At 41.5% G+C, this 18,844-nt stretch overlaps 1 protein-coding gene across 1 annotated transcript in view; it reads right to left on the bottom strand.

The window, feature by feature from the left end:
- utp18 (UTP18 small subunit processome component) overlaps window positions 1-18,844 on the bottom strand; it is a 78,587-nt gene that overhangs the window by 48,465 nt on the left and 11,278 nt on the right. The window contains exon 6 of the mRNA XM_089122802.1: window positions 1,847-1,972. Within this exon, the coding sequence (XP_088978928.1) occupies window positions 1,847-1,972 (126 nt within the window). The remainder of the gene's footprint in view (window positions 1-1,846; window positions 1,973-18,844) is intronic.

Below are 18,844 nucleotides of genomic sequence, written 5' to 3'. Positions count from 1 at the left end.
GTTACCAATCTCCATCTCAGCACCGTCCCGTCCTCCTGTGGCTCCCTCCGTAACTTCCTTAGCTTGCCCCGCCAGAGCTCTCTTTGGCCCCATCCTTGAATAAGGGCAGGAAAAGCAAAAAAATCCAGGTGTGTGGTCACAGGGCAAAAAAAAAAAAAAAAATCACTACTGCCCCTATTGGCATCCCACTTCTGACACCAGTTGCGATGGATCTGCCATGTGCTTTGGCAAATCACATCTCAAAAAAAATAGTCCATTGCCACAAACCAGGGAGCAAAGTAGTCTTCACTTGTGATGTTTATTAAATCTTGCTTACACAAGATAAAAAGTGATCAAGCCTCATTTGAGAGGAAAAAGGTGAAAAAATTTGTAACAGTTAAAAACAAGAAAGTCCAAAAATTATGTTCCATTCAGGTTACATCACACGAAAAAGCCAGTGTTCAAATTGGACATAGTTGGGCTTGAGCCTCTCAAACTGACAGAGGACAAAATTCAACACAACCTTTCCCAGGGTACATTAAGTAACCACCCCTCTAAACAAACATACACTGAATTTATAAGAGGTGGCCATCACCATGAAACCAAAGAAGGGGGAAACATTGCCATACAAAATTTCACAACAATAACAACCCAAACCCTGGAATCAAAACAATACATTTAACTAAATTTAGAGCCAAGGATAAATTATAGTTAATGCAAAAGAATCATATTAAACAAACATCACATTGATCAAGACATCACATTTTCCTATGTCCCCTCTAATACATCAGAGTTGGTACGGTTTAATTTCCTTTAGTATTCCCATAAAACAGATCAACTTCCTGTTTGAATCTCTTTGTCACCAGGCTGGGCCATGCCACAACACAACAGGTACTAAACATTTGAAGTAATCTTTATTACAAAATGAAACGTTTAAGCTATGTTTTTATAGATCACATTTTAGCCAAAAATGAATTTTAGCGGGTTTTGTTTTAATCTTAAGTCAAATAAGCCCGTACACTGACTCAATAGAATGACAAATAAAGATCTTAAACCAAACCATAGTAATGTCCTTTTATTTATCACCAAATTGTGTGGCTTAAATACTGGCCATCACACTGCTATTTACACTTTTACTGTGTATTTTTGGTTTGATTATTAATATTGTCATGTCATTGTACTATATTGCAGTTTCACAAGATTCCCAGTAAACTTCTGGAAATTAATCATCTGTGTCCTGGAGTTTCTTGGGAGTGTTTAAGCTGAATGGATTATAGTCCATGACAACATGCAAATGGTAAACTTCATTCACAATGCACTGCTGGCCCTATTGCGCAAGTGAATATTCCGTCATGTCCCGAATCTTGAACGCGAGTGTGTATTATCGCGGCAGCGCTTGATGCTTGCCTTGCACAACACATTTTGAGAGAAGAGTTGAAAGACGCGGCACCGCTGAACACTCACGCGGTTTGTGAAATTGCATCTGGCATTTTAGAACCTGTGTGGATTACGATTGCGGGAATATCCCGCATTATAAATAGGAGACCTGCGGGAATGATTAGAATTATGCGCAATACCGCAATCCTGCGCCGTAATTCGAGCCCTGTGAACACGCACACAAAATGTCTTTCGTCCTGTCGTTGTCCTGGAGAATATTTCTGTTCATCCTAAACACATTTTCTATCGTCCCCAGGATGTTAGGACGCTGTTAGTCTCGAGCCCTGGTGTGTGTGTCACCTGGAACAGAGATATGGAGTGGTCCTGGTGTGTGTGTGTGTCACCTGGAACAGAGATATGGAGTGGTCCTGGTGTGTGTGTCACCTGGAACAGAGATATGGGGTGGTCCAGGTGTGTGTGTGTGTGTCACCTGGAACAGAGATATGGAGTGGTCCAGAGAGCTGGTCATCAGGATCTGAGCTGACGGGTGGAACTGGACTGAGGTCAGCTTCGACTCGGCCGGACTCTCACTGTTCGCATCCAAACACTTCTTTATCTGAACAACAACAACACAACTAACTCTTCAACATCACACAAGAGTTTGGCCTGAATAATGAGAGTCTACAAGAAAGAAAACAAACCAACCAATCACATCCAACATAAGAGTCAATAAATATATAATATGAGTGTGTGTGTATGTATAGTACACACACACACACACACACACACACACACACACACTACGGCAGTGAAATGATTAAATAAAACCCAAAATAAAAGTGTGCGTTTACATAACTGGGTACTGTGAATTATTATTTTGTATAAAACACACATACATGTATAGGTATATATATATATATATATATATATATAAATAAATGTATAAATAAATAACACTTAATGATACACACACCTGCACACTGAAGTGACACACACACATCTGCACACTGAAGTGACACACACACATCTGCACACTGAAGTGACACACACACATCTGCACACTGAAGTGACACACATCTGCACACTGAAGTGATATACACACATCTGCACACTGAAGTGACACACACACCTGCACACTGAAGTGACACACACACATCTGCACACTGAAGTGACACACACACATCTGCACACTGAAGTGACACACATCTGCACACTGAAGTGATATACACACATCTGCACACTGAAGTGACACACACATCTGCACACTGAAGTGACACACACACACCTGCACACTGAAGTGACACACACACACACCTGCACACTGAAGTGACACACACACACACATCTGCACACTGAAGTGACACACACACATCTGCACACTGAAGTGACTAGGGCTGCAACAACTAATCGATAAAATCGATTATAATCGATCATGAAAATCGTTTGTCAACGAATGTCATTATCGATTAGTTGGTCTGATTACGTCACGGGGATTGTTTACATGGAACATGCGCTTCTTACATGCGCTTCATGAGGCGCAAATGCAGTCTCTCTCAATCGCCGCTCTACCCTGTCTCGCGCGGGCAACATGGACGGTTTGGAGCACATTATCTTCTGTCTCGCATGCGCGCTCTTGATTCCGTGAGTTTGAACTAATTTGCGGGCATCAGGAAACCGCTATCAATATGCAGCATACACGAAAATCATTCACCTTTCGGTAAATTCGCCGTTTTGAAACCAAAATAGGTGACCTACTGTAACGGTGGTCGCCGCCTTATCTCAAATAACTCTCTTAAAGAAAAATTCGGGCGCCAGACAAGGTAAAACCTGTCAAAATTTACATTAACCCAGGATAGCCAGAATGTAACCACCTGTTACACAATAAATTTATATATATATATATATTTATAAAAAAGGAAAAAAAAATCATTTCACAAAGAATATTTATTCACAACAAATACTAATAACAAAATAGATTCTCAGAAGTTCCTGAGTCCAAGTTCCACAAACTGATTTAAATCCGTGCAGACCATAGACGGCGCAGACAACCTCGCGCGTCACTAATCCACGTTGGCAGATTCGTGTCCACATTCATTCACAAATTGTTCATAAAAAAAGGAAAAGAGAAAAAGAAAGTAAACAACTCATTCATTTCGTTGTAAATCCCCAACATCAAACAATAATTTTAACAGGCAACAACAATTTATGAGAAAAAACAAAAACAAAACTAAGCACACTGAATGTGCAAATGTGAAATGCGAGTGGGTGCGTGCGTGTGTGAATGGCGGCGTAAAGGTAAAGGTACTGACCACATTTGCAGGCAAGAAACAGTTTGGTGAGTATCGAGTGTCCTCTTCAACACTAGGATCAGCGGATAAAACAGCTCTGGCTTGTCGTTAAAACAGCTCAATGTTCGTTTGTCTGAGACTGCAACGACTTTCGCGCTGCACCAGACTTTAACCACAGGAAGCAACAGATCGACAAGCAGCCGTCTCTCCCCAACAATCCATCACGATTTCACTGCAAACTTCTCAATGCATAAACGGGTGACGCGCATTTTCCCAGGTACTACACACACCCTTATATTCAATTTCCTTCCTTGATTAGCGGTGATTGAGTGATTAACATACTCCACCCCTTTTGCGCAAACGTGAAAGTGAAAGTAAACAAAAAAAATAGTGACTCGTGGCACGTGGCTCTTCATTGCCACACTCTCCCCCCCTAGAAGAAAAAACAACCCATGGGTGTTTTAGAGAGAGAAACCAACAATCAAAAACCTAAAAAATCGTCATCATCTGAGGCTTCTTGGAATATATCCAGGAGTTTCTTTTTTTCCTGTGACTCAATTTCCTCAGCCGTTGGATAACACATTTTTAAATTGCAAACGTGAGCTGTACGTACATCTTCTCCTGTGTCTTCAAGGGCTATTTGGTAGTTCAAAGCACCCAGCTGCTGGAGAATACGGTAAGGACCTTTCCATTTTTGGGCTAGTTTTGCACTAAATTTACGCTGTGCGTTAGACTGTGGAAAGTTGCGCAACCATACTCGGTCCTTGCTTTTGAATTTTTCATCTCTCCTATTTTTGTTATAATTTCTCAGTTGTCTCATTCTGGCTTTCTTGCTGTTCTCTTTGGCTTGAGTTTGCAGATGATGGAGATGATGAACTACATCATAGGAAGCAGCGTCTGGAGTTAGATTAGGCCCACAGAGTATTTTGTCCATTGGACTTTGGAGTTTCCTACCAAGCTGGAGTTCTGCTGGGGTTAGTCCAGTGGTCTCTTGAACAGCTGAGTTAAGGGCAAATCTAAACTCTGGTAAGAACTGGTCCCATTTCTGATGGTTGTCGTCCACATATGCGGCCATCATGCTCTTGAGAGTTCGATTCACTCTTTCCGTCATGTTGGTTTGTGGGTGATAAGCTGAAGTTAACTTGGGAGTAACACTCCAGTTCTCACATAACTCTCTGAAAACAGATGAAACAAACTGAACGCCTCTGTCGGAGAGAATGAAATCCGGTACTCCCCACCGTGTCAGGATATCTTTTCTGAAGATGGAGGCAACATTCTTGGCTGTGGCACTGCGAATGGGGAACAACTCAACCCATCTTGAATAATAATCAACAAAGACCAACAGGTATTCATTTTGGTTTGTGCTACGTGGTAATGGACCCATGATGTCCACTCCTAGCATTTGGTTTGGACGGCTGGTGGTGATTTGTTGAAGCTTTCCAGCAGGTTTTTGGTTATCACTCTTCAGAGTTTGACATTTCACACAGGTTCTCACATGTTGTTTCACAGCTGACCACATGCCAGGCCAAAAAGCTACTTCCTGAAGTCGCTTATAGGTCTTGTAGATTCCGCCATGGCCACTCATGGGAGTGGAGTGATAGTGCTGGAGAAGAGTGGATCTGAGACTGCTGGGAATGTAGATTCTGTAATGCAGTTGGTTATTTGACAGGTAGGTTTTATGATACAATTTGTCCTCAATAATTTCATACTGGTCAGTCAGACTGGGACAATTATCTGCACATGCTTGCAATAATTTTGAAACTTCAGGATCTTTGTGCTGTTCTTCCCATAGGACAACATCTGACACAGGCACTGCTGGGTCTTTTCCACTGGAGTACAAGTTACATCTTGAAGTAACAGAAGACCTGGATAGAGCATCCGGAGCTACATTTAGCTTCCCTTTTCTGTACTCAATAACAAAATCGAATTTCTGCAATCGTAGGACCCAACGGATGAGTCGGCTGGTGGTTTTAGTGGAGCTCATGACCCATTGCAGCGCAGAATGATCGGTGACAACTGTGAACAACTTGTGCTCCAAGTAATGTTGCCACTTTTCCAGGGCCCAGATGACTGCAAGACATTCTTTCTCCGTTGCAGTATAATTTAGTTCGGCCCCAGTTAAGGTTCGGCTTGCATAGGCGATAACCTCTTCTCCACCAGCATCCCTCCGTTGTGCTAATATGGCACCCAGACCGGTGTCACTGGCATCGGTGTACACAATGAATGGACGTTGAAGATCGGGATGACCCAGAATAGGTGGTGAGGTGAGGCAAGTCTTTAGGTGGTCAAAAGCTTGTTGACACTGGATTGTCCAGTTAAAACTATGTCCCTTCTTTTTCAGTGCGTTGAGGGGTTCAGTAATCTTAGAAAAGTTCGGAACAAACCGGTGATACCACCCTGCTAACCCGAGGAAACGCTGAACTTCCTTCAAGTTCGCAGGCACAGGGTAGGTATGAATGGCTTGCGTCTTACATGGGTCTGCTGAAATGCCTTTGACACTTACAACATGTCCCAGGAAGGTGAGTTCTTGTAGACAGAATTTACTTTTCTTTAAGTTAATGGTGAGCCCAGCAGTTTCTAGACTACGGAGGACAGTCTGGAGGTCATGGAAATGCTGAGTTACTGAAGGCGAGTATACAATGATGTCATCAATGTACACCAAGCATATTTTTTTTAGTTCTCCCAGAACAGTCTCCATAAGCCTCTGAAAAGTTGCTGGAGCATTTTTTAATCCAAATGGCATAACATTGAATTGGAAGAGACCTGCAGGAGTGATGAAGGCTGTCTTGGCTTTGCTGTCAGGGTCCATGGTCACCTGCCAATAACCACTGTTGAGATCAATAGTAGAAAAGATGGTCGCCCCGGAGAGTGATTCCAGGATTTCTGTGATATTGGGAAGAGGGTAAGCATCACTTTCTGTTACAGAATTGACTTTTCTATAATCCACACAGAATCTGAATGTGCCATCTTTTTTAGGTACTAAGACCACCGGTGATGCCCAACCAGAGTGGGAGGGTTCAACTATCCCTTGAATCAACATTTCATCAAGTTGTTTATCCAGTGAAATTTGCTTGATGGGAGACAAACGGTATGGTCGTTGTTTAATAGGTACTTGGCTGGTAACATAGATGCGGTGTTGGAGAACCTCGGTACGTCCAGTACGGAGAGTGCATACCTGAGGGTGGCCTTCCAGGATTTGAAGTAACTGTTGCTTACCTTCCAAGGGTAAATGAGCAGCGTCCAGTGCTTTTTCAATCAATGTGTCTTCATCAATACTGTCAAGGTGTTGAATTTGAAATGGTGATGAAAGAGGGGGAATAGAAGTTAACAAGGAAAGGTTTTGTGTGGCTTTTCTAAGTTGATGTCTCTCTTTTTGGGGACTTACATTTGGCACACTTGGATTTCCTGGTTGAAAGGGGTACTCTTTTGAAGGATCAAGCTTGAAAGAGTATTTCTGATCAATAACATTGAGTTGTAGGCCACTGAAGAAAATAAAGTCCAACCCTAAGACGACAGCGTAGGCTAGAGCTTGGGAGGAAAGTACAGCAGTGGGTAAAGTAAACGCTTGGTCATGTAAATGAAATGTGGTGTTTAGCCATCCTAATGGTGTCTCTGCTTTTCCATTTGCCAGATAAAGAGGACCAAGAGACCATGGTTGAAGTTGGTCTGGTGAGGTAAGCTGCCTCAAGAGATTCTCATTTATGAGTGTATAACTTGCACCAGTGTCAACAATGGCTTTACCTGACCAAGCATCAATACACAGGGGAACAACTAATTGTTGGGGTACCGCTACATGTTCATTAGAGCTGGTAGTTGAAGATGATGTTTTTTTGGTTGCTGATTTTGACTTAGGCATTCTAGTAGCAGCAACAGAGTTGTTGGAAGGGTGTCCACTTGACTTGGGGTGATAAGGATGTTTACCGCTGGAGGAATACTGTGGACCAGATGTTTGAAGTGACTGTGGAGAGGTATAGTGTGGACATTTTCCTGGTGGATGTTGTCCTCTACATCTCCAACACTGAACTGGAATTTTTTCAGCAGGTTGGTTTGAGGAGGGCCTTTGTGATGGGGATAGATGTTTAGGATGTTTGGGGCCCATCTGACCACAGTCATAACGAAGTTGTTGTTCATAATCTTTCTCCAGTTGATGTCCTAATTTCACCAGCTCTTCCACAGTGTTAACCCGGCTACGCAATTGGCTTGCAAGGTATGGCTTGATATTCTTGAGAATCATCTTCACAATCTCACTTTCTGTAAAATCTGCCTTCCATCTTTTACAGAGAGCTCTGTAAGAAAATGCAAAGTCTCTAATTGATTCTGTCTCTCCCTGAATTCTAGTACGGACACGTTCAGCTAGTTCGTCCTCATAATCCTCAGAAAGGAAAGCAGATAAAAAGGCAACCTCAAACTCATTCCAAGTGGTTATGGTGGACCGTCTGACTTCCCACCAGTCCCGTGCGGTTCCGTATAGGACAGTACGAAAGGTAGCCAGAATGTCTGCATCTGCCAGGGGATGTAGAGCCATAAAATCCTGACATTTGGTTAAGTACAGTAGGGGGTCTGCATCGTCTGAATGCCTTCCAAATGTGGGGAAAGTCAATTTTATATGGTCACTTTTAACCACAGATGTCAAATGAGGGGTTGAGGAAGTTGGAGTCACTGGAGCAGAATCAGATGGCAGGGATGGCATACTGGCAGTGCTGGGAACTGGTGGTGTCAATGCACTTAACTTTTGTTGATCTGCACTTTCTTTGACACTTTGAAATCCTTTCTTCACTTCACTTTTCAACTCTTTGAAACCAGTGAGACAGTTATCAGTTTGTGTAACACATTGTTGTAGTTGTGAACTTATCTTATCCTGGCTTGTGTTGAAAACGTTTTGAACAGCTTTGATGTCCTGCTGAACCTCTGACTGGAGCTGATCAACCATGAAACGTAGTTCAGACACCAAGGTAGATTCCACCCTTCTGAGTTCTCCAGTGATCATCAGCTTCATTGTTTTCATCAGTTTGTCTGCTTCAGACTCCTCTTGTTGCTTAGTGGTAGTAAACAGAGTGAACACTTGACTTTTATTATCCTCCATTTTTGCAGCAAGATCAGCAATCTGACTCTGGTGGTTAGAAGAAGTTTCTTTCACTTCCTTGGTAAGTTCATTCACTTTTTTTTCTTGTCTTGTCATTAAATTAAACAAGGTATCCCAGTTCCCTTGAACCCTAGCAGTGACTTGTTGCATATCCCTTCCAGGAGTGTGTAAAATGTTGGGCAGGTCATGTTGTGCCATCGATGAAGGAGTTCCACCTTCAGATGAAGTACAAAGTTGCATGTTATCCACTTGTGGTGCCCAGGTGAGGGTTTGCACTGGAGTGCTACCAGCCCGAGCAAGAGCCGTGTGCACATGGGTTCCAGAATGAACAGGGCTGAGTTGAATGGGGTTATGATAGAAGACAGGAGCACATGGAGGTGATACCGGAGGCATCCGAGGTCCCAGTACAGGCGGCCATACTGGAGTTGAGATATCTGGTGGAGGCTCAATTTCCACAAAAGTAGATTGGGGAGGAGTGGTATTTGCCATGATGAGTGTTTGAGTGTAAGAATATTGGGTGTGAAAAATAAAATAAAATATATCTGTAAATGAGATGTGTGTAAGTTTGTTTGTCCCCCAAAGATTTTTACAGAACAACAAAATACAAGTTTTTGTAAATGTTCAATCAATATTTTCCACCCAAACACGAAAAAACATTAAGTCAAAAACAAAAAGAATTCAAGGCAAGTGACATTCAATAATCTCTATTACTGTGACACCTAAGAGATAACACTCTAATAAGCGTTCACACAGTTAACACCCACACAAAAAAAACTTTTCACCAATTGTTCATCAAATATAAAGTTCAGTCACAGGGCTCAGATTTTTTTTTTTTTTAAATCACTTGTTCACAATCAGTGTCAAAATGTTCAAAATAAAATGTTCAAATCTGAGGTTTCAACGTCTTTCAAGTCCCTGTTCGGGCGCCACTCTGTAACGGTGGTCGCCGCCTTATCTCAAATAACTCTCTTAAAGAAAAATTCGGGCGCCAGACAAGGTAAAACCTGTCAAAATTTACATTAACCCAGGATAGCCAGAATGTAACCACCTGTTACACAATAAATTTATATATATATATATATTTATAAAAAAGGAAAAAAAAATCATTTCACAAAGAATATTTATTCACAACAAATACTAATAACAAAATAGATTCTCAGAAGTTCCTGAGTCCAAGTTCCACAAACTGATTTAAATCCGTGCAGACCATAGACGGCGCAGACAACCTCGCGCGTCACTAATCCACGTTGGCAGATTCGTGTCCACATTCATTCACAAATTGTTCATAAAAAAAGGAAAAGAGAAAAAGAAAGTAAACAACTCATTCATTTCGTTGTAAATCCCCAACATCAAACAATAATTTTAACAGGCAACAACAATTTATGAGAAAAAACAAAAACAAAACTAAGCACACTGAATGTGCAAATGTGAAATGCGAGTGGGTGCGTGCGTGTGTGAATGGCGGCGTAAAGGTAAAGGTACTGACCACATTTGCAGGCAAGAAACAGTTTGGTGAGTATCGAGTGTCCTCTTCAACACTAGGATCAGCGGATAAAACAGCTCTGGCTTGTCGTTAAAACAGCTCAATGTTCGTTTGTCTGAGACTGCAACGACTTTCGCGCTGCACCAGACTTTAACCACAGGAAGCAACAGATCGACAAGCAGCCGTCTCTCCCCAACAATCCATCACGATTTCACTGCAAACTTCTCAATGCATAAACGGGTGACGCGCATTTTCCCAGGTACTACACACACCCTTATATTCAATTTCCTTCCTTGATTAGCGGTGATTGAGTGATTAACATACTCCACCCCTTTTGCGCAAACGTGAAAGTGAAAGTAAACAAAAAAAATAGTGACTCGTGGCACGTGGCTCTTCATTGCCACACTCTCCCCCCCTAGAAGAAAAAACAACCCATGGGTGTTTTAGAGAGAGAAACCAACAATCAAAAACCTAAAAAATCGTCATCATCTGAGGCTTCTTGGAATATATCCAGGAGTTTCTTTTTTTCCTGTGACTCAATTTCCTCAGCCGTTGGATAACACATTTTTAAATTGCAAACGTGAGCTGTACGTACATCTTCTCCTGTGTCTTCAAGGGCTATTTGGTAGTTCAAAGCACCCAGCTGCTGGAGAATACGGTAAGGACCTTTCCATTTTTGGGCTAGTTTTGCACTAAATTTACGCTGTGCGTTAGACTGTGGAAAGTTGCGCAACCATACTCGGTCCTTGCTTTTGAATTTTTCATCTCTCCTATTTTTGTTATAATTTCTCAGTTGTCTCATTCTGGCTTTCTTGCTGTTCTCTTTGGCTTGAGTTTGCAGATGATGGAGATGATGAACTACATCATAGGAAGCAGCGTCTGGAGTTAGATTAGGCCCACAGAGTATTTTGTCCATTGGACTTTGGAGTTTCCTACCAAGCTGGAGTTCTGCTGGGGTTAGTCCAGTGGTCTCTTGAACAGCTGAGTTAAGGGCAAATCTAAACTCTGGTAAGAACTGGTCCCATTTCTGATGGTTGTCGTCCACATATGCGGCCATCATGCTCTTGAGAGTTCGATTCACTCTTTCCGTCATGTTGGTTTGTGGGTGATAAGCTGAAGTTAACTTGGGAGTAACACTCCAGTTCTCACATAACTCTCTGAAAACAGATGAAACAAACTGAACGCCTCTGTCGGAGAGAATGAAATCCGGTACTCCCCACCGTGTCAGGATATCTTTTCTGAAGATGGAGGCAACATTCTTGGCTGTGGCACTGCGAATGGGGAACAACTCAACCCATCTTGAATAATAATCAACAAAGACCAACAGGTATTCATTTTGGTTTGTGCTACGTGGTAATGGACCCATGATGTCCACTCCTAGCATTTGGTTTGGACGGCTGGTGGTGATTTGTTGAAGCTTTCCAGCAGGTTTTTGGTTATCACTCTTCAGAGTTTGACATTTCACACAGGTTCTCACATGTTGTTTCACAGCTGACCACATGCCAGGCCAAAAAGCTACTTCCTGAAGTCGCTTATAGGTCTTGTAGATTCCGCCATGGCCACTCATGGGAGTGGAGTGATAGTGCTGGAGAAGAGTGGATCTGAGACTGCTGGGAATGTAGATTCTGTAATGCAGTTGGTTATTTGACAGGTAGGTTTTATGATACAATTTGTCCTCAATAATTTCATACTGGTCAGTCAGACTGGGACAATTATCTGCACATGCTTGCAATAATTTTGAAACTTCAGGATCTTTGTGCTGTTCTTCCCATAGGACAACATCTGACACAGGCACTGCTGGGTCTTTTCCACTGGAGTACAAGTTACATCTTGAAGTAACAGAAGACCTGGATAGAGCATCCGGAGCTACATTTAGCTTCCCTTTTCTGTACTCAATAACAAAATCGAATTTCTGCAATCGTAGGACCCAACGGATGAGTCGGCTGGTGGTTTTAGTGGAGCTCATGACCCATTGCAGCGCAGAATGATCGGTGACAACTGTGAACAACTTGTGCTCCAAGTAATGTTGCCACTTTTCCAGGGCCCAGATGACTGCAAGACATTCTTTCTCCGTTGCAGTATAATTTAGTTCGGCCCCAGTTAAGGTTCGGCTTGCATAGGCGATAACCTCTTCTCCACCAGCATCCCTCCGTTGTGCTAATATGGCACCCAGACCGGTGTCACTGGCATCGGTGTACACAATGAATGGACGTTGAAGATCGGGATGACCCAGAATAGGTGGTGAGGTGAGGCAAGTCTTTAGGTGGTCAAAAGCTTGTTGACACTGGATTGTCCAGTTAAAACTATGTCCCTTCTTTTTCAGTGCGTTGAGGGGTTCAGTAATCTTAGAAAAGTTCGGAACAAACCGGTGATACCACCCTGCTAACCCGAGGAAACGCTGAACTTCCTTCAAGTTCGCAGGCACAGGGTAGGTATGAATGGCTTGCGTCTTACATGGGTCTGCTGAAATGCCTTTGACACTTACAACATGTCCCAGGAAGGTGAGTTCTTGTAGACAGAATTTACTTTTCTTTAAGTTAATGGTGAGCCCAGCAGTTTCTAGACTACGGAGGACAGTCTGGAGGTCATGGAAATGCTGAGTTACTGAAGGCGAGTATACAATGATGTCATCAATGTACACCAAGCATATTTTTTTTAGTTCTCCCAGAACAGTCTCCATAAGCCTCTGAAAAGTTGCTGGAGCATTTTTTAATCCAAATGGCATAACATTGAATTGGAAGAGACCTGCAGGAGTGATGAAGGCTGTCTTGGCTTTGCTGTCAGGGTCCATGGTCACCTGCCAATAACCACTGTTGAGATCAATAGTAGAAAAGATGGTCGCCCCGGAGAGTGATTCCAGGATTTCTGTGATATTGGGAAGAGGGTAAGCATCACTTTCTGTTACAGAATTGACTTTTCTATAATCCACACAGAATCTGAATGTGCCATCTTTTTTAGGTACTAAGACCACCGGTGATGCCCAACCAGAGTGGGAGGGTTCAACTATCCCTTGAATCAACATTTCATCAAGTTGTTTATCCAGTGAAATTTGCTTGATGGGAGACAAACGGTATGGTCGTTGTTTAATAGGTACTTGGCTGGTAACATAGATGCGGTGTTGGAGAACCTCGGTACGTCCAGTACGGAGAGTGCATACCTGAGGGTGGCCTTCCAGGATTTGAAGTAACTGTTGCTTACCTTCCAAGGGTAAATGAGCAGCGTCCAGTGCTTTTTCAATCAATGTGTCTTCATCAATACTGTCAAGGTGTTGAATTTGAAATGGTGATGAAAGAGGGGGAATAGAAGTTAACAAGGAAAGGTTTTGTGTGGCTTTTCTAAGTTGATGTCTCTCTTTTTGGGGACTTACATTTGGCACACTTGGATTTCCTGGTTGAAAGGGGTACTCTTTTGAAGGATCAAGCTTGAAAGAGTATTTCTGATCAATAACATTGAGTTGTAGGCCACTGAAGAAAATAAAGTCCAACCCTAAGACGACAGCGTAGGCTAGAGCTTGGGAGGAAAGTACAGCAGTGGGTAAAGTAAACGCTTGGTCATGTAAATGAAATGTGGTGTTTAGCCATCCTAATGGTGTCTCTGCTTTTCCATTTGCCAGATAAAGAGGACCAAGAGACCATGGTTGAAGTTGGTCTGGTGAGGTAAGCTGCCTCAAGAGATTCTCATTTATGAGTGTATAACTTGCACCAGTGTCAACAATGGCTTTACCTGACCAAGCATCAATACACAGGGGAACAACTAATTGTTGGGGTACCGCTACATGTTCATTAGAGCTGGTAGTTGAAGATGATGTTTTTTTGGTTGCTGATTTTGACTTAGGCATTCTAGTAGCAGCAACAGAGTTGTTGGAAGGGTGTCCACTTGACTTGGGGTGATAAGGATGTTTACCGCTGGAGGAATACTGTGGACCAGATGTTTGAAGTGACTGTGGAGAGGTATAGTGTGGACATTTTCCTGGTGGATGTTGTCCTCTACATCTCCAACACTGAACTGGAATTTTTTCAGCAGGTTGGTTTGAGGAGGGCCTTTGTGATGGGGATAGATGTTTAGGATGTTTGGGGCCCATCTGACCACAGTCATAACGAAGTTGTTGTTCATAATCTTTCTCCAGTTGATGTCCTAATTTCACCAGCTCTTCCACAGTGTTAACCCGGCTACGCAATTGGCTTGCAAGGTATGGCTTGATATTCTTGAGAATCATCTTCACAATCTCACTTTCTGTAAAATCTGCCTTCCATCTTTTACAGAGAGCTCTGTAAGAAAATGCAAAGTCTCTAATTGATTCTGTCTCTCCCTGAATTCTAGTACGGACACGTTCAGCTAGTTCGTCCTCATAATCCTCAGAAAGGAAAGCAGATAAAAAGGCAACCTCAAACTCATTCCAAGTGGTTATGGTGGACCGTCTGACTTCCCACCAGTCCCGTGCGGTTCCGTATAGGACAGTACGAAAGGTAGCCAGAATGTCTGCATCTGCCAGGGGATGTAGAGCCATAAAATCCTGACATTTGGTTAAGTACAGTAGGGGGTCTGCATCGTCTGAATGCCTTCCAAATGTGGGGAAAGTCAATTTTATATGGTCACTTTTAACCACAGATGTCAAATGAGGGGTTGAGGAAGTTGGAGTCACTGGAGCAGAATCAGATGGCAGGGATGGCATACTGGCAGTGCTGGGAACTGGTGGTGTCAATGCACTTAACTTTTGTTGATCTGCACTTTCTTTGACACTTTGAAATCCTTTCTTCACTTCACTTTTCAACTCTTTGAAACCAGTGAGACAGTTATCAGTTTGTGTAACACATTGTTGTAGTTGTGAACTTATCTTATCCTGGCTTGTGTTGAAAACGTTTTGAACAGCTTTGATGTCCTGCTGAACCTCTGACTGGAGCTGATCAACCATGAAACGTAGTTCAGACACCAAGGTAGATTCCACCCTTCTGAGTTCTCCAGTGATCATCAGCTTCATTGTTTTCATCAGTTTGTCTGCTTCAGACTCCTCTTGTTGCTTAGTGGTAGTAAACAGAGTGAACACTTGACTTTTATTATCCTCCATTTTTGCAGCAAGATCAGCAATCTGACTCTGGTGGTTAGAAGAAGTTTCTTTCACTTCCTTGGTAAGTTCATTCACTTTTTTTTCTTGTCTTGTCATTAAATTAAACAAGGTATCCCAGTTCCCTTGAACCCTAGCAGTGACTTGTTGCATATCCCTTCCAGGAGTGTGTAAAATGTTGGGCAGGTCATGTTGTGCCATCGATGAAGGAGTTCCACCTTCAGATGAAGTACAAAGTTGCATGTTATCCACTTGTGGTGCCCAGGTGAGGGTTTGCACTGGAGTGCTACCAGCCCGAGCAAGAGCCGTGTGCACATGGGTTCCAGAATGAACAGGGCTGAGTTGAATGGGGTTATGATAGAAGACAGGAGCACATGGAGGTGATACCGGAGGCATCCGAGGTCCCAGTACAGGCGGCCATACTGGAGTTGAGATATCTGGTGGAGGCTCAATTTCCACAAAAGTAGATTGGGGAGGAGTGGTATTTGCCATGATGAGTGTTTGAGTGTAAGAATATTGGGTGTGAAAAATAAAATAAAATATATCTGTAAATGAGATGTGTGTAAGTTTGTTTGTCCCCCAAAGATTTTTACAGAACAACAAAATACAAGTTTTTGTAAATGTTCAATCAATATTTTCCACCCAAACACGAAAAAACATTAAGTCAAAAACAAAAAGAATTCAAGGCAAGTGACATTCAATAATCTCTATTACTGTGACACCTAAGAGATAACACTCTAATAAGCGTTCACACAGTTAACACCCACACAAAAAAAACTTTTCACCAATTGTTCATCAAATATAAAGTTCAGTCACAGGGCTCAGATTTTTTTTTTTTTTAAATCACTTGTTCACAATCAGTGTCAAAATGTTCAAAATAAAATGTTCAAATCTGAGGTTTCAACGTCTTTCAAGTCCCTGTTCGGGCGCCACTCTGTAACGGTGGTCGCCGCCTTATCTCAAATAACTCTCTTAAAGAAAAATTCGGGCGCCAGACAAGGTAAAACCTGTCAAAATTTACATTAACCCAGGATAGCCAGAATGTAACCACCTGTTACACAATAAATTTATATATATATATATATTTATAAAAAAGGAAAAAAAAATCATTTCACAAAGAATATTTATTCACAACAAATACTAATAACAAAATAGATTCTCAGAAGTTCCTGAGTCCAAGTTCCACAAACTGATTTAAATCCGTGCAGACCATAGACGGCGCAGACAACCTCGCGCGTCACTAATCCACGTTGGCAGATTCGTGTCCACATTCATTCACAAATTGTTCATAAAAAAAGGAAAAGAGAAAAAGAAAGTAAACAACTCATTCATTTCGTTGTAAATCCCCAACATCAAACAATAATTTTAACAGGCAACAACAATTTATGAGAAAAAACAAAAACAAAACTAAGCACACTGAATGTGCAAATGTGAAATGCGAGTGGGTGCGTGCGTGTGTGAATGGCGGCGTAAAGGTAAAGGTACTGACCACATTTGCAGGCAAGAAACAGTTTGGTGAGTATCGAGTGTCCTCTTCAACACTAGGATCAGCGGATAAAACAGCTCTGGCTTGTCGTTAAAACAGCTCAATGTTCGTTTGTCTGAGACTGCAACGACTTTCGCGCTGCACCAGACTTTAACCACAGGAAGCAACAGATCGACAAGCAGCCGTCTCTCCCCAACAATCCATCACGATTTCACTGCAAACTTCTCAATGCATAAACGGGTGACGCGCATTTTCCCAGGTACTACACACACCCTTATATTCAATTTCCTTCCTTGATTAGCGGTGATTGAGTGATTAACATACTCCACCCCTTTTGCGCAAACGTGAAAGTGAAAGTAAACAAAAAAAATAGTGACTCGTGGCACGTGGCTCTTCATTGCCACACTACGTTAATCGTGTATACTTTATGAAGCCATACTATAGTATAATGTGAGATAGAAATGTATATTTAAGTCATTAAATTCAAGTTAACCTAAGCTTTTTCCTCCACTGCAGCTGTCAGTCATCCTCTATTTGGTGTTCAAACAGCGCGTCGCGTTACAACAGTTAACATGATGATCTGTTTCCAAGATGATTCAATGTTGTTATTATTATAATTGATCCGTAGATAAAGGTCTATGATGGTTTTTCTATCTTGCTAGACTTTTATTGCTGTAACTTAATCACTTTCTACTGAGTGTCTGTTAGATCACAACACTATAGTAGAGTCGGCGCAGTATATTTGTTCTTCACGTGCACAGTAGCCTAACTGAAATTTAAAACTGTTAAAAGAAAAGGCTTAATAAACTATTGCATAGATACTGTTTAATACACAGTCTTGGTGCTTTTAACTTTAATGCGGCGGACACTGAAGAGCTGCGCGCCGCCCTGTGACTCCGTGTTGCTTCAAGCGCATCATTCAGCGCTCGCGATGCGCATAAGCACTTTGTGCAGCTCTTTCATGATCATGTCATAATACTTTTGCGCAATGAAAGCTTATTAATAGCCTTTCTTGTTCTGTCCTATCTATTATATTTTGCTTCCTCACTAAACAGCTGTGCTTTACATTTAAAACAGTTGTGCATCTGATTTTTACGATGTTTTTCATGAATCTATAACAACAATACAAAGAGCAATGTGTACGTTTTACCAGAGTTAGTGCTACACTTATTGTCTCTTATTTGTTCCCCAGTCCACTAAGGAATGTTTTTTTCACTAAATGTTCAGATTTTATAAAATTATTCTGCACTTGTGATATTTCTAGGCTACGTTTTGCTGAGTTATCCACTAATCTAGTTTACAATAGCATTTTTGTCATTGGTTATGGTCATATATATTTTTTTTATTTGTTGTTTTTCTTTAGAATGAAGTTGTCTGTATTAAGTACATTGTTTAACACACAAAAGAGTGTGGTTTTTAGGGTTTTATTTTGTTATAATAAACAAAAAAATGGAATATAATTTTTTATCCGATTAATCGATTAATCGAAAAAATAATCGTCCGATTAATCGATTATCAAAATAATCGTTAGTTGCAGCCCTAGAAGTGACACACACACATCTGCACACTGAAGTGACACACACACACATCTGCACACTGAAGTGACACACACACATCTGAACACTGAAGTGACACAGGTCTGCACACTGAAGTCACACACACATCCGCACACTGAAGTGACACACACACCTGCACACTGAAGTGACACACACACCTGCACACTGAAGTGACACACACACCCGCACACTGAAGTAGGGCTGAACGATTTTGGAAAATAATCTAATTGCGATTTTTTTAACCAATATAGCGATTGCGATTTAATATGCGATTTAAAAAAAAAAGTCATTTACCTTGTTTAGTCGACAAAGACAAGCAATAAATCATTGTACAGTAGGGATGGGAATCTTTAGATAGCTCATGATCCGATCTACTTTTTTTCTTATTAATTAATCTTAATAATTTTTAAAATATGTATTTAATTACATGTGTAAAAACACATACTTTAAAAAATAAATATAAAAAAAACATTTAATTAAACCAATTACATGTTAAGAATTTTAAATTGGCTATATAAAATAATATAGCT

The sequence above is a fragment of the Pimephales promelas genome, chromosome 18 (assembly GCF_988280905.1).
Source record: "Pimephales promelas chromosome 18, fPimPro1.hap1.1, whole genome shotgun sequence".
NCBI lineage: Eukaryota > Metazoa > Chordata > Actinopteri > Cypriniformes > Leuciscidae > Pimephales > Pimephales promelas.
Note: the sequence above shows the minus strand (reverse complement) of the source record. Positions and strands in the feature narration are given on the sequence as shown.